The following is a 22,123-nucleotide window of genomic DNA, read 5'->3' on the forward strand; positions in this document are numbered from 1 at the left end:
GGCAGAGAATGTAAATCACTGCCCACCGCCATTGCTCGGGGCTGATCTTGGGGGGCAGGGAAGAGCAGAGCAGAGAGCATGGACTTTATGTTAGATACACCTGGACCCCTGCATAGTCCAGCCACGGGGCCCTGATAGAGTTGCCAGGTGTAAGTATGTCTCACGTATTGCATGGGGCAATCTCATCTGGGACCATGCAACCTACAGGACATGCCTATTCTAAGAGTTTACTCCTTGTTCATCTGAAATTCAGATGTAACTGGGCATCCTGCATTTTTAGGTGCTGAATCTGGCAGTCCCAGGCCTTGAGACTTAGTTTCCTAGATGTGAACTGGGACGGCAGCAAAATCAGCCACACAGGGCAGGATTAAGTGAAAGTTTTTACAACCCCCAGAGTCCAGGGGCTGACGTATAATTAGGTGTTCAGCAGATGGTACTCATTACCGTTATTTAACAAACCGACGTTACCCTCCATTTCAGCTATATTGTCACAGGTGACATTCGGGGTAACATCAAGTTCTATGATCACACCCTGTCCATTGTGAACTGGTACAGCCACTTCAAGCTGAGCTCCATAAGGAGCCTGTCCTTCTCAAAGACCCCGGCAACTCCTCCGACCGAAAATACAAACTATCCTCCAGACTGCACTATAAAAGGTGACCTTTTCATCGTAAGGTGAGTTGTTAACAGATCTCGTCATTTGAATGGTCAAAAAGTGACGTCTTCTTTTAGTTTGTGTACAGTGGGCTCTTCTTCCTGTTCCCAGGATATGACTGGCTGGCCTTCCTAGTCAGTCTTTTACCTGGCTTGCTGGTGGATCTCCCTGGCTGATTACAGTCCCTGTTTAATCATTGTTTGTTTATTTATTGGCTGCACTGGGTCTTCGTTGCTGCACGTGGGCTTTCTTATGGCAAGCAGGGGCTACTCTTCATAGCGATGTGAGGGCTCCTCACTGTGGTGGCTCCTCTTGTTGCGGAGCACAGGCTCTAGGTGCACAGGCTTCAGTAGTTGTGACGTGCAGGCTCAGTAGTTGTGGTGCACAGGCTCAGTTGCTCCATGGCATGTGGGGTCTTCCCAGCCCAGGGCTCGAACCCGCATCCCCTGCATTGGCAGGCGGATTCCTATCCACGGCACCACCGGCAAAGTCCCTAGCTAATCATTTTTTTAAGTGGAAACATCATTTTCTTGTTAAGAACGTTGAGGGCTGGGAAGCTGGCAAGAGCTGTAAGCTCTGCTGTCTCTGGAGTCCTTAGCTGTAGGTGGGTCTCCTTCCTGGAAGCCAAATTTGTCCTAGCACTCTGGTTAAAGGGATCTGGTAGTTAATAGCCGTAACATTTCGAGCCGGAATTATCTGTGAGTGGCTTAATTACCCTTGCAGTACTTGCAGGCACATCTGTATGTGTGCACCAAACTCCATATTTGCATACACAAATGAATATTTGCATGTGCAGATTAGCTAATTGTACCACTGACTGTCCATCTGCATACTTAATAACTCAATTTACATGTGGAAATGTGGGCTTTTTCACTTGCAAATGGAGGCTGTTGGGTATGGGTGGTATATTTTTGGAGACGTTGGGTTAATAATGTCACTAAATTACAGACGACAGAGGCGTTTCATGTGCAATTAGCAGCAGAATAGCTGGCGTGCCCCACTCCCTGTGAACACTGATGCTGTTGGGTCTCTCCTTGGCAAACAGGAATTTTATCATCGGGACAGCGGATGCGTCAGTGTACCACCTAACAGCAGATGGGACCAAACTTGAGAAGTTATTTGTCGAGCCCAAGGATGCCATTTGTGCCATCTCCTGCCACCCATACCAACCCCTCATCGCCATTGGGAGTTTCTGCGGGGTGATCAAAGTGTGGGATTATGAACAGAAAAAATACCTCTTCAGCAGGGTCTTTGCAAAGGGGCTTGGAGTCCAGAGCCTGACCTATAACCCCGAAGGTATTTTCATCTCATCAGCCCGTCTTAAGGTTCTAAACCGAAAACAGAACCAAATGGCCGTGCCCTTGGCCGTCACAGCTGCAGGAAGGCTGCCTTGACCCACTTCCTGCCCCAGGCCGGATGGGACACCTTCTCCCCCTGGACCCTGCAGAACTCCCTACTGCCTGGTCTCAGCCCGTGGTGCCATGCTTCCCAGTTTATTTCTCCTTCCCGGAACCTAGAATGAGGCCCGGCGCAGAGTCAGTGTTTCTCGAGTGAGTGAAATCCTTTTCGATGGTTGTTCTCTGGCTTGTGATTATTTCAGGTGCTCTCCTTGGAGCTGGCTTCACAGAAGGCACAGTTTACATTCTTGATGCAATGTCCTTAGAAAGTGAAGTCCCAGAGCCTTTCCGATATTCCAGAACCAGCGTAACTCACATCAGCTTCTCCCACAACTCCCAGTATATGGCGACCGCCGTGAGTATCTTCACTGAGCGCCGTCCAGGGGCTTTGCGGCAGAGGGGCTGGGAGATGGGGGGTGGGGAGATGGGGAGCGGCTGCTAGAGGGCACAGGTTTCTTTTGGGGGCTGATGAAAATGCTCTAAAACTGATGATGGAGGTGCAACTCTGTGAATATGCTAAAGCCCATTGAACTGTACACTTCCAGTGGGTGAACTGTGTGGGAGGTGAATTATATCCCAATAAGGCTGTTATAAAAAGAGAAAGGGGTGGGGGAAGGCGGGGGGCTTCTGCCTGAAAACAAGACTAGGGCCTCAGAACTTCCACACTTGGATTCTGCCACTCCGACAGCTCGTTTTGGTTTGTTAGTTTTTTGGAACCCTTTTGCTGCATCCAGGCTTTCATCTTTCCTTTTGATTTTTGACAAGATGACATTCTCATTTATCTCAGAGCAAAGTCTTCCACCGAGCATTTTGGATTATGTTCCTTCCCTCTGTGAATAGGGCTCTTAATCGCCGTAAATATTTTTCTAGGACCCCTAACCTCTCCCTTCCTGCCAGTTCTCTTGGGGGATGGGGTGGGGGCGCAGGGAAGCAGCTGGCTTCACTGGAACCTCTGTCCCTACACGCTTCCCATCAGCACACTGACTCAGGTGCCCCAGGTCCCTTCAGGCTGCTCCTGCCCACTCCCTGACCCTGTCACTCTCAACCATCATCTATATATTTTTTAATCATACCTTTTAAAATTCTGTGTAGCTAGTTAAAGAGAAAGGAGGACAAAGGCAGAAAGAGTCAGAGTTACAGTTTCCAACAGAGAATGAGGTAGGGACCAGCAAGGAGAGTAAGACCATAGTGTCAGACAAATACCGTCTCCCCCCACCCCACCCCCACCCACCACTACCTACTTTGAACCTTGATTTTCTCATCTGTGAAATGGGTGTGATTTTACTACTTGCTCCAATAGACGAAGATTTTCTTTTTAGATAAAATGTTCTACAAGCAAAGTGAGTATGAAAAACATAATGGTGATCCTTAAGTTACAAAATCTGAAAAGGAGTAACTTCTGCTCTTTTGCTCCTACTCAGGATGTAAGTTTCACTGTGGCCGTTTACATGGTGAGAGTCAAAAATGGACGAAGGGTCTGGGAATATTTGGCGAGACTTCGATCCCATCGCAAGAGCATTCGAAGTGTCCTGTTCGGGGTCCATCTGGACAGCAATGAGCCCAGACTGCTGAGCCTTGGGAGAGACCGGCTCTTGGTGAGCCGTTTCGTTTTCCTTTGCTTGGTCACTAGGAACGTGTCTCATTCTTGTCACCTCCCTGATGTCTGGCACAGAACCAGGCCCCCAGTATGTGTATTTGTTGGAGAAGATGAATGTACAGTGAAGTAGTGAAAACCTTTCCAGGTTGGCACGTGGCCTTTACATGGCTCTGACACCACACAGGGACTCGTATCCTGAGTGAGGATGCTTCTGGAAAGTGGCACATTGATGGCTGGGAGGTGGTACTCCCCACAGCACACATAGCTCAGCCACTCTCGCCTCTCAGTGTACATTTGGAAGCCAACACTCACACTTTCTGTGTGTCTAGGGGTCAGGGCCAGGCTGTTACCTCAAAGTGACAACTCAGGATCAGAGGGAAAGATAGTGACAGTGGCCAATGCAATATTACATGACTGAGCCAAAGGGTTCAAAATCAATCCACCTATCAGTGCATCCATCCTAACTTCCTTCCTTCCCTCCCCCTGCTAGCTTTACTCTGTTCTTTTATCCATCCATCATCTATCCATCCTTCCTTCCTTCCATCCATCCTGGTCTGGCCACCGAAATCTACCTACGTGTGAAATTCAGCAGGCTGCTAATTTATGACTGTCGAGTGCTGAGATTTAGATACGAATTAGTTCCTACCTTCAAAAAATTCCCAAGATAATGACAAGTGAAGTGTAGTGCAACATAAGTGTGAGAGTTCAAGTTTTGGAGTTCGTTGGACCTAGATTTGAATTCTCACCCTACCACTTCTTAGTTGTGTGACCTTGGGAAAGAAAACCCACTGAACTTCTCTGAACATCTGTTTTCTCATCTGCAAAATGGGCATGACAGTACTGCTTTGCCGGGGAGTCGTGAGTAGCAAGTGGCACCATCTTGCTCATGATGGCTAGTCCGTGTTGGTAGCTTATTCGCTGTAGAAGTTTAGGCAAGTCTCCTCTTAGAAGGCCTGGTACTGTCTCCCCCCCAGACAAGGACTGTTGACTGACTCCATTCGTCTCAGTCCTCATGTGTATTCATCTGGGCTTCTCTGTAGATCGAGTATAATCTACTCACGAGCTACAAAGATCACCTGGAAGTCCTGGACATTCACCGAACCGACCAGGGCAGCTACCCCACCTGTATGGTCTGGTACCCACCGCTCACCAAGGAGCTCTTCCTTCTCATTTGCAACAGTGGCTACAAAGTGAAGCTTTTTAATTCTACCACAAAAATGTGCAGGTAAGCATGGGAGCTTCCTACTCATGGAGCATAAATGAATTTCTCAGCCCCAGGCTTATTTCAAGTCCCACCTTAAGGGCCTGCAAGCAGCTTGGCTACCATCACAACCCTCCTCACTTTGCAGAGGGGGAGGCTGAGGCACAGATAAAGTAAGTCATTCTCACCCAAGGCCACATGGTTACGAAGTGCCAGAGGCAGGATTCAAACCTGGAGCCCTTGTTTCTGAGCCCAGCACTGCACAGGGGTAAGGTATCCAGAGCTTAGTGCCCCAAGACACAACGAAGGAACCAGGCCCTGGGGCCCCAGAAGAGTTGCTGATGTGCGATAAAATCTCCTATTCTTCGCTCGCTCATGGATGAAAACAGTTTCACCTGAATGCTACCAGTTGTTTGATTTTTCTTATTCTTGGTTCTTAGAGGAGTTTTAAGTTCAACAGATAGCATTCCTTTGTTCACTCAGTAAATATTTACTGAGTCCCGACCTGAGCCAGGTGCTGTTCTAGGTGTGAAGACTGGGATGAAAACAGAACAACGTTTCTGTCACCATGAAATTTGCATTTTACTGGGGAAGTGGAGTTAGAGGCTGGGCTGGAGACCCATGTTTGAGGTCAGCTCACCTGGTGGTTTACAGCCATGAGATGCGAGAAGATGCCAGAGGGGAAGTGTAGATAGAGAAGAGGTCAGAGGACCGAGCCCTGGGTATCCAAAGCTTAGCATCTTAGAGCAGCGGTTCCTCCATCCCGAAATAGGCCTGTATCTGTGGTTGGCCTGGTGCGCTGCCAGGCCTGTGGGTCCAGGGTTCGCTTCTCGTGATCAGCACCGATTGTGGTGCACAGTCCCTGCATTAGGGCCCTGTATTCGTCATCCCATTTCATCTCCAACAACCCTGCAAAGCATTGTGCCCCTGAGGATCAGCGAGGTGACAGAACTTGCCCCAGGTCACGTAGCTGGTCAGGGCAGGACCTGACCCTTGAACCGAGCTCTGACTCTGTCCTCTCCTCCGCATCACTGGGCCCTGATGCAGCCCTGGCTTTGGAATCCTAGCTAGTAGGCCCTGGCGGGCAGCCTCTTTCTACCTGTGGTTTGGCTGCCTCGTGGGTATGGCTGGGAAGAGCAGAGGCTGGAGAAGGTAGACGTGAGAATGCTTTAGTGACTCCACCCAGGAGGAGGAAGTCGGGAAACACTGACAGCAGCTGGCCCCATGCTTGAGGAAGACCTTTTTTTGGAAGTGTATCTCAGGTCAGATAGGTCCTCAAAAGACCAGGATCACCCAGGATCTTTTTTTTTTTTTCCTTCTTTTTTTCAGTAGCCCTTTTTAGAAGGGCACAAGGAAATGTGACTGAGAAATGCCATGTCATGTGGCAGGGACAAGAGAGAAATCCTGCACATTTTTTTTTAAACTATTAAAACATTGGGAAGGAGACGTTTGAGAGAAATATGTAAAAACGAGTTTTAGGAAGATTTCAGAATCTTTGTACGTCATCTTTAATGGACACAAACTTTTTGGACAAACCTCTGAGTTAGGTGAGCAGGTGGCTGAGGGATGGTGCGGCCCAGGCTTGGAGTTCCTGCCAGCAGTTAGTAACAGGGACTCAGGGCCGTGCGGTTAGGAGCTTCTGCCATCGAAGATCAATGGGAAATTAGCATAAAGCATCTTTTTTTTTTTTTTAATGTTGCCCTTATCGTTGCTGTTATTTTTTACTTCCAGTTTTATTGAGATATAACTGACCTACAGCACTGTACAAGCTTAAGGTATACAGCATAATGATCTAACTTACACACATCATGAAGTGATATCACAGTAAGTTTAGTGAACTTCCATCATCTCATGTGGATACAAAATTAAAGAAATAGAAGAAAATTTTTCCCCTTGTGATGAGAACTCTTAGGATTTGTTCTCTTAACAGTTTTCTTATATAACATAGAGCAGTGCTAATTATATTATCATGTTGTACATTACATCCCTAGGACTTATTTATCCTGTAACTGGAAGTTTGTCCCTTTTGCCTGCCTTCCTCCCATTCCCCCTCCCCTCAACCCCTCCCTTCTGGCAACCACAAATCTGATCCCTTTTTCTATGAGTTTCTTTGTTTTTGAAGTGTAATTGACCTATGACACTATATTAGTTCTTGTTACACATACATAGTGATTTCTATACATTTATAGGTTTTCATACATTTCAACATGATTGCTACAATATATCACCATACATATTTACATAGTTATTGACTGTATTCTCCTGTACATTTCATAACTGTGGCTCATTTATTTTATGACTGAAAGATTGTACCACTTAATTTCCCTGGCCTATTTCTTTTTTCCCCCAACCCTCCTCCCCTCTGGCAACCACCTGTTTGTTCTCTGTATCTATAACTCTGTTTATTTTCTTTTTTTGTCTTTTACTAGTAATAATGCAGCTATCATTTATTGAGAGCCTCCTGTGTGCCGGACACTGCACGAATACTTTCCATCTTGTTACATACCATTTTTACTAAAAACTTTACCAGGGGTTTAAATAAATTATCTAATACAAATGTTCAGATCTGCTTGCAGAGCAGGAAAGTGAATTATCATGTTTCCCTTAAGAGATACTGAACTACATCATAGTACTTCTCATAAAAGACATAGAGGACAAATACTCTTTCCTTGAAAGATCACAGGTCTTAAAAAGTGATGCTGATGTATAAATGGTATAACTCTGTTTCTATTTTGTTATATTTGTTCATTTGTTTTGTTTTTTAGATTCCACATTTAAGTGAAATTATGCAGTATTTGTCTTTCTCTGTTGACTTATTTCACTTAGCATAATACCCTCTAGGTCCATCCACGCTGTCACAAATGACAAGATTTATATTCCATTGTATGTATGTGCATATATCATATATATATCACATCTTCTTTATCCATTCATCTATTGATGGACATGTAGGTTGCTTCCATTTCTTAGCTATTGTAATTAATGCTGCAGTGAATATAGGGGTGCATATATCTTTTCAAATTAGTGTTTTCATTTAGAGCCATGAAATTAGGAGTCTCTGTCATTGAAGGGTAATTGGAAATTAATATAAACCATCTTTTTTAAAAAATAGTATATCGGGGTGAAATTCACATAACAAAACCAACTGTTTTAAAGGGAACAATTCACTGGTATTTAGTCCATTCACAATGTTGTGCAACCACCACCTCTATCTAGTTCCAAAACATTCTCATCGTTCCAAAGTAAAAACCCTTGTATAAAACATCTTTTAAGTTGTAGGAATAAGAAAGCACCGTAATCACAACTTAATTGGAAAGGAATTGCCTTTTGATGATAAATCCAAAAGAATTTTAAAATGCATTTAAAAATATTTGAAAGAACGTGAAGAGGCGGTTCACAAAAGAAGGCCAATAAACCAATGAGCAGATGCTCACCAGTACATCAAAGATGCAAATGAAAACAAGGCATCATTTTTCACAAATCAGATTAGCAAAGATAGAAATGATCGATAGCATCCAGCGTTGGCAAGGGCCTGAGGGAACCGGCACTCTCACAGGCTGCTGGCGGGCGGGCGCGGGGGGACGGGCAGGGTATAAATCCAGGTAACCTTTTGGGAGAGCTATTTGTTACCCTCTATTAAATTAGAGCCTATCTTCTGACTTCTAGGAGTGTAGCCCACAGAAGTACTCAGACAGGATGCCAAGACATAAGTAAAAGGATGTCTTGTTTGAAAATATTTTTAATAATGGAAACAGTCCAAATGTCCATTAATAGGGGGTGAGTTAAATGGTGGCTTGTCAGTATACTGAAACGTGATGCTGCTTTTAGAAAAGGCAACAAAGAAAGAAGATAGCTCTCTGCATAGTAACACGGAAATATCTCCAAGACATAATATGAGATAAAGCAAATTGCCAAATAAGCGTGAATATATTTTCATATAAAATTATATTTATGTAAGTTATGTATTTTCATCTAAAATTATAATTATATGGGTTAGAATATATGTAAAGGAAATTCTCGAGTGGTATGCACCAAACTATCACCCATGAGTATCTTGGAATAAAGGGTGTAGCCGTGTAGCGTTATAGGTAGATCTTTCTACTTTATGTCTAAATATTTAAAAATTTTCACAATGAATATGTAAAATGTTTTTAATCAGAAGAAAAAGATATTAATTTTATGAAATTGTTAGAAATGTTGGCAGTACTGGGTAGCAGTTATATAGCTCCTACTATGTGCTGGGAACTCTCCTGAGCGTTTTATACATATTAACTTATCTAATGCTCATCACAGTCTTATGGGGTAAATCTTGTCATTGTCCCCGTTTTACCATTGGGGAACCTGAGGCCCAGAGGGGTTGAATAGCTTGACTTTTTTTTTGCTTTTGCTTATTTATAATTTAAATTAAGATATAATTCATATACTCTAACATTTACCATTTTCAATGGTTTTTTACTGTATTCACAAAGTTGTGTAACCATCACCACTATTTAATTGAATAACATTTTCATTACCCCCCCAAAAGAAACCCCAAACCCGTTAGCAGTCACTCCTCATTGTCTTCCTTTCTTCCCTGACCTCCCCCCACCAAAACTGCCCCACCCCTGGCAACTACCTGTCTGCTTTCTGTCTCTAATGGATTTGTCTGTTCTGGATGTTTCATATAAATGGAATCATATAATATGTGACTTTTGGTGTCTGGCTTCTTAGCACCGTGTTTTCAAGGTTCATCCAAGTTGTAGCCCATGTCAGTGCTTCATTCCTTTTAACAGCTAAGTAATATTCCATTGTGTGGATAGACCCCGTTTTGTCCATCCATCCATCAGTTGTCAATCGGGTCATCTCTACTTTTTGGCTGTTGTGAACATTTGTGTAGAGGTTTCTGTGTACCTGTCTGTTTCATTTCTCTTGGATATAGACCTAGGAGTGGAATCACTGGATCATATGGTAACTATATTTAACCATTTGAGGAACCGCCAGATGGTTTACCAGAGTAGCTGCACCACTTTACATTCCTGCCAGCAATATATGAAGGTTCCAGTTTCTCCACAACTTGCCCCTAATTTTTAAGGGTCAGAGCTGGGATTCAAACCAGAGTCTGTGCTCCTAACCATCCTCTGCCCTGCCTCTACCCACTCAGTGATATTTGAGGAACATCCTTAAACATTTCTACTCAGGTGATTGGATAAGGGTGACTTATAGTTAGCTGATGCATTGTCTACCAACTGGTAATTTTAGTATTTTTAACATTTCACCTAATTCTCTGCCCGTGTAAACCTGATCGTGGATCACGCAGCCTGATACCCTCCTGCGTCCTGCAGGCCAGCGGTCATGGTCAAGTCTTCCTCCAGAGCTCGCCCCTGCTCACCTCCTCAGTTTTTACCTCCCTCCACCCTTCCCCCTCCCCTTTACTGTTTCTGCAGTTTTTAAGCAATAGTCCACATCCCAGGGCTTTCTTGGTAGCACAGTGGTTAAGAATCCGCCTGCCAATGCAGGGGACACGGGTTCGATCCCTGGCCTGGGAAGATCCCGCATGCCATGGAGTAACTAAGCCCACGAGCCACAACTACTGAGCCTGAGTGCCACAACTACTGAAGCCTGCGCACCTAGAGCCTGTGCTCCACAACAAGAGAAACCATTGCACTGAGAAGCCCGTGCACCACAACAAAGAGTAGCCCCAGCTCTCTGCAACTAGAGAAAGCCCACGCACAGCAACGAAGATCCAACGCAGCCAATAAATAAAAATAAATTAATAAAAAAAAATAGTCCACATACCTTTGACCTTCTATGCCACTGCCTGTTTTTCCGTTACCTCCATGTTTTCTCTGCTTGTCCAATTCAGCTTTCCAAACTCAGCTCAGATGTCTCCCGATAGATGTCCCATCACGCCTTCCTCAGCACATCACAGGTTCCACGCTGGGAATTTGCCTGTCACTTCACTTCTCCCCTCATGGTGCTTCCACGTCTGTTGTCCCTGCAAGGCTGTGAGCTCAGTGGCAGCAACCAAACCTCACTCATTCTGACTCCCGATCCCCCATCAGGGTGCCTGGCACAGACAGGTACTGAAGAAAGACATATAAGGAGCGTCTCCTGTCCCCACCAGACGCGGGCTGGGTTCAGGGGACACAGGGAGAAAACACATCCAAACAATGAGAGGCTTAAAATATAATAAGATGAAATAGCTACTGGTCTCACCCAGGGGCAGACGCTGGTTTTGGGGGGTGTGAAGAGTACTTGGCTTTGTAGGCCCTCTTTAAAGAAAAAAAAAAAAGATATGTATGAAAATGGCTAGGGCCCCTCCCAGGCCTCAGCAGATGCGTGTGCAAGGGAGGGGTCCTGATGCTGAGGTTTTGCCAGCTTCGGGGAGAATCCGGCTCCAGGCTTGAGGTCCTGTCCAGCAGCCTCACCTCAGATCAGATTCCTGATTACCGTAAGAGAGTCTGAATTCAGAAGTCTGACCCCTGCAGGGGTGTGATTCATTACAGTTTGACGCACGGGTGGTTTTTTGGGAATCAGCGCGTTGCCCTTAGACCTGCTGTCAGATGTCCACACACTGGGCTGAGGTCTTGGCCCGCTGTGGGGTTGGGGGTGTTACCTGGCATCCCGCCGACCCGCCTCTCGTCCTCGCAGCGTTTCTCCCATCCCTTGTTTGTGTACGTGTTCTCGAGGTATAATGTTCCCCTCACTCAGCTGTCAAGGAGGAAAGTCAGAGCCGCGGCCATGAAAGGCATTCTTCACGAGCAGTTTCCCCAGAGCATTCGCCATTTGGAGCTGCTGTCCCTTGTTCGGCAGAGAGAGGGGATCTCATGAGGGGCTTAGCTGAGCGACAAGACAGGAAGTTGAGAATTTAAAACGTATCGGGCACCATGAAAGGGAGTGAGTCATAAAACCTGCGTTCAGAGGTATGGAATTTAGAAAACGTTTGTTTTTTCTCTTGCAGAAAGACACTCCTCGGGCCAGTTTACGGATCTCCCATCGAGCAGATACAGATCCTCCCCGTGAAAACCCCCCTGGAGCTGCAGAAACGCTATCTGGTGTTTATTAACAGAGACAAGGTACCAGCCCTTTGCTCTCTGCCCCTGTAAGGTGACTGTGTATTTGGAGCCGGAGGCAGTCCCAGGTGTTACAAGACTCAAGAACGCTGGCTTTCACAGCCAAGCCCGCGGCTCCCCTCCTGCTCCACAGTGAAAATGGCCATAAATGAGCAGGAATGACTCTCAGGAGAGTTACCTTATTTCTTCCACTCCCAAAAGTACAAGACACATGATCCACCAAAGTATTTTTCCTTTCTAATTTCTTTACAAGGAAAAAAAAATCTTATAAAGACATACAAGTTAGTTACACTTGGTTGTGCATTTAATGACTAATCTATATGGAAAAGCATAAAATCGTAAGATGCCAGAATTATCCTGGAAAAGCCTGGACATCTCACCATGAAGACAGGAGGAAAGCTTTCTGTGTCCCTGGTGGAAGCTGGCATCTCTCTCCCAAGGGACCACCCTGCAGGGCACAGTGTGCGTGTGGCCCCAGCCACATGAAAGGCGGCTCTCGCACACTGAGATAGCTGTTCCCAACACACAGGTCCTTCCCGTAAACAGATCTGGAGGTGACAGGTGACCGTACCAGGCCCAGCCCAGGGCCCGGTTATCTGAGTCTGAGTATCTAGTTACATCTTCCTTTCTAGGTTGGGCTTCAGATCTTACCAGTTGATGGCAACCCTCATAAGACATCTGCTCTTATATGCCACCCAGGCGGGGTGGCCGGAATGGCCCTCTCCTGTGACGGCCACTACGCCTTCACAGCGGGAGGGCAGGACCGGTCGGTGGTGCAGTGGGAAATCAACCTAAGGTACGTGATGCGGCGAGAAGCTTGGCCCCATAAGGGGGGTGTCGAGTGGAGACCCCTTCTTTGCGCTCAGCCACAGCAGACAGGTATTAGCCCCCTACAACGTGCCGGGCGCTGTGCTAGGCCCGCGGGTACAAAGCCGGCCAAGACTCAGGTGTTGCCTTTGTGGTGCCCCTTGCTGCACCTGCTTATGTTAACGTGCAGACAGAAGGTTACCGTTCTGTCCCAGGGACCCACGGTACTTGCGGGTGAGGCCGTGTGATTCCACCTTGTGCACCCGCACCCCCCAAAATAACTTTCACTCTGTCACCGCCTGCAAATCCACACCAGCTAGAGAGATCTAGCCTGAATCTCCCAAGTGTGTGTTATAGAAGTAGTAAGAGAATACTCTTAGAAGTGTGTATTTTCAGTCTCCTCTTCTCACCCCTCCTGCCCTGAGCTGAGAACCTCTGCCTGGGGCGAGGCTGGAGAGTTCCATGGTTGAGCATCAAAGGGACACAGACTTTGAGGTCAGAGAGACATGGGTTCGAATGTGAAGCCTACTGTCTGCTGGCTGTTGGACCTAGGGCGGGTTTCTTGGCATCTCTGATCGTTAGACTCCTTGTCTGTGAAATGGGGGTACACGGGGATAAAAATAGGGACTTTTACAGGGTCCTTGTAAGGGTCAGGTAGGCTGATATATGTAAAGCACCCAGCACCGTGTGGACTCAGTAAATTAACCATTTCCTTTCGTCTCTTGGAGGGCAACCACTGTGGTGATCCTCTCATCTCCCCCAGCTCGGTGAGTAGCCCCAGGGCAGAGCCAGCTCCTTTTCTGACCACCTTCTCCAAGCCCCTGCCTCTCAGGTTGCCTCCACTGAGGGTAAAAACAGCTCGGAGGCACCTACCTTCCTAAAAGAACAAACCTGATTCATGGCTCCCAGTAGAAGCATGTCTGCCACGTGTACGTCTTTCTTCTGTGCAGACATCGAGGCTTCTCCCCTTAACCTGAGTAGGAGCAGGAAGAGCCAGGTTAATCCGCATTGGAACCGCGGGGGGTTTTCAGATTGCACCTGCAACTCTGACCTTCACTTCTGCCTTCACCTAAGAGGGCACATCTTGGGAATTTAGAAGCTGGAGGTGAGCTCTCCTCTTGAAAAGAACCTCCTGATCACGTCCCCAGAATGAGCCGCTTAATTCTTTGACACCTCGCCAGTTACCTAGACTGATGGGGCAATCGACACCCTGGTGGGAGAATAGAATCTTCTTTTTTTTCATTTTTGTCCGCTTCTGAATCATCTTGGGATCTGGAATGGTAGAGAGTTAAAAAAAAAAAAAAAAAAAAAAGCACCCGCTTTCCAGTAGCTTTCCTGTGCATGGCCAGAGTCCAGGCTTCCGAGAATTTCAATTTAATCTGTTTTGGGGACAAAGGATCATTATAAACTAATTAGCACTTCATCGCTGCTTCTGGTGTTTTAATATGTTCAGTGCTTCACTAATGGGAAGAAATGTAAAAACCCTAAACAAGTAAACAAAATTCCCTACCAGATCTACTGATGGTAAGTTGTAGGGTAAAACAAAGATGGTAAATCCTTTCATGTTCACGTTATGTTAACCAGCGCCCTCCTAGGCCCCCAAACTATCACTGCAGCATCTTGAACTACCCCTGGAGGACCCGTTCCCTCCTCTTTCCCCCAGAGTCCCTCGCCCACACTCTCCCTTCCCCCCATCTTGGCTGGCAGGCCACTTTTTTTCTCTCCTTGTCGGGCATCTCTTTTAAAATCCCCCATTTTTATGCTCAACCTCACACCCACCCTTAATCCTGCTGCCTTGCTCAGACAAGAGTAGAAGGACCTGGATTCAAACCCCGCCTTCCCTACTACTTGCTGTACTACCTGAGGCAAGTCCCTTCCCTCCCCTGGGTCTCAGTTTCTCCATCTGTTAAATGGGAATATTATCACCGTGTTCAGAGCTGTTTTGAGGGTAGTGATTTCTGTCATTGCTATTCCTCCCCCTCTTCCCCTTCCCCCTCCTCCTCCCCTTTCCCTCCTCCTCCTCCCCTCCCCCTCCCTAGGGAGTGTTTACTGAGCGCTTGCTATGTGCAGGTTGCAGTGCTCACTGCTTCTCCGGCTTTAGCTCGTTCCCAAAAGCACTGAACTTATTTCTGGACACACAGTAGGTTTTCAATAAACGTACCTTCTTCTTGTGCCCCAGGGACCTCTTTTTTTTGTGGCAAGTGTTAGAACCCAACTTAAGGCAGAAAGGGGAAGTTATGAGTGGTCGTGTCGTGGGATCTCAGGTCACCACCGCTGCAGGAGGAGCAGGGACGGCCCACCCTCAGCCTTCACTCTCTGCTCCTCTCTGCTGTCGCCTTCACTCTCTGCAGAGCTGGATTTCATCATTCAGCGGGAACTCAGCCATTGACGGTCCCCAGGTTTCACACCAGAGAGAGGGAGTCTCTTCTCCCAGCTCCGGTGGGACAAGCCCTGTCCTGTCCCTCTGGCTCTCAGGTCAGCTGATGGTGGCCAGGAAGCGGGGGACGTGGTATTGTCCTGACCTCCAGAGGGCTGTTCCCAGAGAATCCAGAGCTCTGTGAGCCTGTCCCCTGGGGTGTTCCTGGTGGTGACAGGCTCCTCTGTGTCACTTTGGGCCTTTACCTGGCTCTGCTTCAGAACCACATGGCTAACAGTGGCCTTACCTCCCGCAGAGCCTGTCAGGATTGGGTCTGCACCTGGCCTGGAGGCCACACAGCGGGAGCCCTCTCAGCTGGGCACCTGCCTCGATGGCTGATATCAGAGCCAAGAGCCAGGTGACGACTGGGCCCTGCTGGAGATGGGCCTCAGGCCCACCTGGAGAGTATGTCAGCTCCACAGACCTCACGTAGCCTGCTTAGGTGGGGCTTGTGCGGGGCCCTGACAAGAGGGTCGAGGATTGCTTTGCGGCTGGCTCCTGCAGGAGAGGTGCCGGTGCACCTCAGCACCCAGTTCGACAGTAATCATAGCCCTGGGCCAAGTGTTTTCCATGCATTGTCTGATGTGTCCTCACAGCCATCCTGTGATGTAGGCACTGTTGGTGTCCCCGTTGTACAGATCTGGAAACTAGCTCCAAGGGGTTCAGTGACCTCCCCACGCGGTGGAGTACGGTGGTGGGGCTGGGATTCACATCCAGGTCTTTCTGATTCAACGCCACACCTCCACAGAGATTCATCACAGGAGGAGAATAAAGGGCTTCATGTCGAGTCCTTTATGTGCATTCACTTATTTAATTTTCACAACAGTCCCATGCGGCGGACCCTGTAATTATTCCCATTTTACAGGATAAGAACCTGAGGCCCTGACTGGTTAAGTCACTTGCCCGTGATCACACTGCATGCAAGTGGCAGAGCTGGGGCTCACAGGCATGTCCCTTTGACTCCAGATTCTGTATACATAACCACTTCCCCACCATGGTCTGCACAAAGTGTGTCTTAATAACCCTGCAAAGAGGCTAGTGGTCTGATTAGCAGAAATCCAGTTAGTGGATTATTAAAATGATTTCATGTTATTAGCATTTTCTGTGAGGCAAAGTCAGCCTCATACAAAAAGTAGGTTTTCTTACCACTTAAAGGGCCTATTTTTGGAAAAATCTGACCCTGTGTTAGAGAGCAGAGGGTTATTTTTATCTGACCAGTCTGGGTCCCTCGCGGCCTCCCAAGTTTTTATGGAAGCAATTAGTGCCGGCTGTCCACCTGTGCCACGTCCCATCCTTCTGGCTCTGGTCACATGCAGATCTGAAGTTCCGGGAGGGCTGCTCTGCTGGGGGTAACTGTGGGCCCAGCACCCTCCCTCCCTCCCCCCGGAGAGACGCTTTCCCCAGACTGCAGACAGATTGCCAGCCACCTGCCCTGTCGTCCGTGAGAGAATATCACCATGATTAAGGTGGGTGCCCTGTACCACGGGGTTCCACACTTGAAATTGGATTTTCCATTTGCAGCTTCGTTTTAGAGGGAATTTGCTTAACAATTTACAGAGACCCTAATTGTGTCCGCGTTGTAATAACCTTCAGAGGTCTGCAGGCAGGTGGTACCCACGGCCCATCATGTTCCTGCCTGAGTGCTCTCTAATAGCCACGTTTCTCTTATTGTTCTAGTGCCCTGGAGGCAGCAGTTTCTCTTGGGGGCGAAGACCTGACCCCGTTCTACGGTCTGGTGGCTGGTGGCAGGGAAGGAAAATTCTACAGGGTAATTGTCCTCAGAGTAGACACTTCCTGGTAACATCCAGTTAAGTTTGTAAAACAGATGTGCCCAGGGTTAACCTTCTTGCTTTTTTCCAAAGCTCTTCTCCCCACTGAGCTAAAAATGTACTTTCTAGAAAACGTCCTTGAAGTCTTAATGGCTGCTTCAGACTTAAGCCAAAAATGCGTGTTGTGTTTCCACTTTATTTCCACGTAGGAGCTGGAAGACTATTTTTACTATTCTCAGCTCCGTAGTCAAGGTATTGATACAATGGAGACCAGAAGGGTGTCGGAACACATCTGTCTGTCGGAGCTTCCTTTTGTCATGAGAGCAATTGGCTTTTACCCATCGGAAGAGAAGGTAGGTAGAAGGAAAACAAGAACAGCAGTGGGATGTGTTATTTATAAAAACGACCTCAGGGAGCAGTCATTATAGGTCAAAGTAAAAATTTAACACTATTCTTACATAAATGGATCAGAAAGGAGGTTCCGGGCATAGCAGATGCACTGCTTAGAAACAGACTTACCGACCATAAAGATATTCCTGTAAGACAGATTCCTACCCAGAGTTTGATGTTGGTAAGAGCACGGGTTTTGGAATTAGAAGGCCCCTGGCTGCATGAGGACCGGCCTCATCCGGTTCAGAGGTGATGCCCGCACAGCACTTGGCACAGAGTAGGCTGCGTAGGAAGAGCTCAGTAAATGCTGGCTGCTGTGATCACTTCCCTGTGCAGTTGCCCTTCACCTGGCCTATGTGCATGGGCTGCCCCTGCGAGCTCAGGAGATGCAGCTTCTCGTCAGGACCTCGCAGCACACCCCCGGCTGCAAGGGGCTCCCAACAGGGACCAGAGGAAATGGTCCTCCTGGAAACTGTGGCTTCAAATGAAACTGATTGTGTTCTCTTTCTCAAAATGCTAACACAGCCTCGTAGAAAGTTTGGGAAAATACACAAGTGGAATGAAGAAAATAATTACTTAGAATCCCAGTACACAGAGACAACAGTTATTGGTATCTTCTTGGATTGATTTCTGTATAATACATGTATGTCATGTATATATAATTTAAAAAAACGAATGGGTACCATATTGAATATATATTTTATCCAGTAATTTCACTTGATACCATGTCATACGCATTTCCCATTTCATTAACAATTCTTTGAAAACTTGATTTATAAAGGATATAGCTTAATTTTATAATTTTGTCTGATTTAGAAAATAGACTTGTGAAGAAGAAAGTAGAAATGACTCAGAGGTAATCATTATTAACATTTTGGTGGGCTTCCTTCTATTGTTTTATATTTGGATATAGATATGTTTTAAACAAAGAATTGTTATATGGTGTATATAGGTACGTATCGGTATATGGCTCAGTATTTTATAGTATGTGTGTATGTATATATATATGTGTATCGCAACATTCTCAGTAACTGTTGTTCTGTGAGCATGTGGTGAAAATTCCTTGATAATATGCTCTTCACTGCTGGCTTTATTAAGATATAATTGACACATAACATTGTGTGCCTTTAAGGTATTCAATATGGTGATTGTATATACATACAGACGAGTGGCACAAAACGATGACCACGGTATGCTTAGTTAGCACAGCCATCCCCTTGCAGAGTTACAAGTTTTTGTGTGGTGAGAACTTTAAAAATCTGCTATGTTAGCAACTTTCAAATATACAGTACTGTATTGTTCACTTGAGTCCCCATGCTGTACCTTACCTCCCCAGGACTTGTTTAGCGTATAACTGGGAGTTTGTACCCTTTGACCACTTTTCACCCACTTCTCCCACTCCCCACTCCCTGCCTCTGGCAACCATGACTCTGTTTTCTGTTTCTATGAGTTAATTGTTAAAAAAATTTTTTTAAATGATCTTTTATTTGGTTACACCCCGTCTTAGTTGCAGTTCGAGGGCTCCTTAGTTGCAGTTCACTGACTTCTTTGTTGCAGCATGTAGGCTCCTTAGTTGCAGCTCGCCAGCTCCTTAGTTGTGGCGTGTGAACTCTTGGCTGCAGCATGCATGTGGGATCCAGTTCCCTGACCAGGGATGGAACCTGGGCCCCCTGCATTGGGAGCTCGGAGTCTTATCCACTGCACCACCAGAGAAGTTCAAATATTTTTAGATTCCACATACAAGTGAGATCATACAGTATTTGTCTTTCTCTGTGTGACTTATTTCACTTAGCATAGTGCCCTCAAAGTCCTTCCATGCTGTCATAAATGGCAGAATGTCCTTCTTTTTTATGGCTAATATTCCAATAATATTCCATCATGCACACAGATACAACCCACATTTTTTTTGTCTATTCCCACCAACAATGCACAGGCATTCTCTTTTCTCCACATCCTTGTGAGCACTTGTTTTCTCTTGTTTTTTGTTTGTTTGTTTGTTTTGTTTTTTTTTTGATAAAAGCCATTCTGACAGGTGTGAGGTGATAGCTCGTGGTTTGGATTTGCATTTCCCTGATGGTTAGTGATGTGAGCACCTTTTCGTGTACTTGTCAATCATTTGAATATCTTCTTTAGAAAAACATCTATTCAGGTCTTCTGCCCATTTTTAAGTGGGTTATTTGGCTTTTTGCTATTGCTTGTGGTTCCTTATGTAATTTGGATGTCAACCCCTTATCAGATGTGTGGTTTGCAAATATTTTCTCCCATTCCATAGGTTGCCTTTTCATTTTGTTCCTTCTGCTGTGCAGAAGCTTTTCAGTTTGCTATAGACAGCATGCTTTCTAAAGGCTGTATACTCAGTGGATCCATTCCCCAGCTGACAGTCGTCTGAAGTATTTCAGCTGTCAGAGACACGGCTGTGATGCGCATCTCTGCGTATGGTTTTTGTGTACTTTTCTGATTATTTTCCTGGGTCAGAGTCCTAGAAATAGAATTACTGGATCAGAGAATATGAACTTTAAGGATTTGTTGCCAAATAGTTTTCCAGAAATGTGGCATTTTCAGCTCACCATGAAGCATACGTAACTCCTGAGTCCCAGCTAAGACACAACGTTCACATTAGGCGTCTTGAGCACATTTGAGTGATGTGAGCTGTGGTCCCAGTCATTTCCCTTGGCTTCAGTGGCCTACCCAGAATCACCTTTTTTTTGGGTGCTCCAAGTATGACTCGAAGGTCACTTTTATTCTTCGAATAGCGTCTGAAGAAATGAGCTTTCAGAGCCCATAAACCCAGCCGAGTCTTGAAGGAGTACCTTAAAAATACCAGGGATTCTTTTAAGCTCCTCAAAAGGTCTTTTGATCAGGGTGTATTTTGTAAAAGTACATGGTCAGAAACAGAAGCAACTATCCAGAAAGTTTGCGCAACCCACATAAAAGTGTTCCCTAGAGCTGTGTTTCTAAAGCATGTTCCTTAGAACATTGTTTCCCAAACTGACAAGCTGCAACAGAATCACCTGGAGTATTTACTAAAAAAATCGGATTCCTGGGCCCTATCCCAGATCTAGCCAATCAGAATCTCCAAGCATGGGGCCTAGGGGTCTGCATTTTCCTTTCCACTTGGCCCCGTACCTGGTAGTCCAGCTGGAGAGTGGCCCTCCTCCACAAAGCCACACAGACTCAGTGGCGACCTGCAGTGTCTGAGGTTCATGTTCATGTGAAAGTCACCTAGATACCATCATGGGCCATACGTCTCATATTTCCTGTAAGCGCTCAGGAGCTCTCTGGTGGCCGCAGATCCAAGCCATCTTACTAGGGAGGCAGCACTGGGTAGCAGCTGCGAGCACAGGCTTCCGGGTCGGGTGGCCCTGAGTTTGAATCCTGACTGTAACCACTCGCCAGCTGTGGGACTTGATCAAGTTTCTGAACCTCTCCAAGCCTCAATTTCCTCATCTATAAGATGGGGCTAATTGTAGTACCCACCTCCTGGAATTACTGTGACGATTAAATGAGTATCTGTTTAGCACAGTACAAGGCACACGCTAAATGTTTGAAAAACACCATCCAGTGTTATTGTCTTCACCATCCTGTCCTCGTGTCTGGATGTGTGATTATAAAAGGCCTCTAGGTGAATGCTTCTCTGACCCCGTGGACCTTTGTTTACAGTACCCTTTCTAACGTTAGTTTTTTTATTTTCTTGATTGGTCCGGTAAAGAGGCTTTATGTAGGTGCCCGAAAGTCATCAAACTGATGGTAGCCTTCTCACTCAGGATTCTTTTTTTATTTTATTTTATTTTATTTTATTTTATTTTTATTTAATTTAATTAATTAATTTATTTATTTATTTAATTGGCTATGTTGGGTCTTTATTGCTGTGTGCGGGCTTTCTTTAGTTGTGGTGAGTGGAGGCTACTTTTTGTTGTGGTGCGCAGGCTCCTCATTGCCGTGGCTGCTCTAGGTGCGTGGGCTTCAGTAGTTGCAGCACATGGGCTCAATAGCTGTGGCGCATGGGCTTAGTTGCTCTGCGGCATGCGGTATCTTCCTGGAGCAGGGATCAAACCCGTGTCCCCTGCATTGGCAGGTGGATTCTTAACCACTGTGCCACCTAGGAAGCCCTTTTTTTAAATGTTAAACTCAACAAGTGACAGTTTATTTATTTATTATATATTTCGTGGCTGTGTTGGGTCTTCATTGCTGCACATGGGCTTTCTCTAGTTGTGGTGAGCGGGGGCCTCTCTTCATTGTGATGCACGGGCTCCTCATTGCAGTGGCTTCTCTTGTTGCAGAGCACGGGCTCTAGGCGTGGGCTTCAGTAGTTGCGGCACACAGACTCAGTAGTTGTGGCACACAGGCTTAGTTGCTCTGCGGCATGTGGAATCTTCCTGGAGCAGGGATCGAACCTGTGTCCCCTGCATTGGCAGGCAGATTCTTAACCACTGTGCCACCTAGGAAGTCCCTCACTCAGAATTCTTGATTGTAAACCCTGGGCTCATGTAAATGTGTCCTCTGCAGTCCTGCTTTGTTGATAAGGAGATTCTGGGTGTTTAGCTTTTCTGACCGTCACACACCTGCCACACGAAGCGCTGTAGGAGGAGGGTGGCACAGAGTGACTGTGGTTTTCCTGCTTCCTCTAGAAGTAAGAAGTGTAATCACCGAGGGCTCACTCTGTTGTCCTATCATTGGCCAAAAATAATAAAGCTTAACAACCTATTAGAATCTTGCTGACGAGTAAGAAGTACCCAAAGGGAATTCCCTGGCGGTCCAGTGGTTAGGACTCCGTGCTTTCACTGCCAAGGACCTGGGTTTAATCCCTGATTGGGGAACTAAGATCCCCCAAGCCATGCA

General features: G+C 46.3%; 1 protein-coding gene across 1 annotated transcript in view; it reads left to right on the forward strand.

Annotated features, from left to right (window-relative positions):
* CFAP251 (cilia and flagella associated protein 251) overlaps positions 1-22,123 on the forward strand; it is a 68,254-nt gene that overhangs the window by 29,771 nt on the left and 16,360 nt on the right. Inside the window, exons 11-19 of the mRNA XM_057746271.1 lie at positions 481-675; positions 1,701-1,951; positions 2,256-2,407; positions 3,474-3,647; positions 4,690-4,874; positions 11,791-11,905; positions 12,535-12,698; positions 16,803-16,893; positions 17,104-17,247. Of these exons, the coding sequence (XP_057602254.1) occupies positions 481-675; positions 1,701-1,951; positions 2,256-2,407; positions 3,474-3,647; positions 4,690-4,874; positions 11,791-11,905; positions 12,535-12,698; positions 16,803-16,893; positions 17,104-17,247 (1,471 nt within the window). The remainder of the gene's footprint in view (positions 1-480; positions 676-1,700; positions 1,952-2,255; positions 2,408-3,473; positions 3,648-4,689; positions 4,875-11,790; positions 11,906-12,534; positions 12,699-16,802; positions 16,894-17,103; positions 17,248-22,123) is intronic.

The sequence above is a fragment of the Hippopotamus amphibius genome, chromosome 8 (genome assembly GCF_030028045.1).
Source record: "Hippopotamus amphibius kiboko isolate mHipAmp2 chromosome 8, mHipAmp2.hap2, whole genome shotgun sequence".
Classification (NCBI taxonomy): domain Eukaryota; kingdom Metazoa; phylum Chordata; class Mammalia; order Artiodactyla; family Hippopotamidae; genus Hippopotamus; species Hippopotamus amphibius.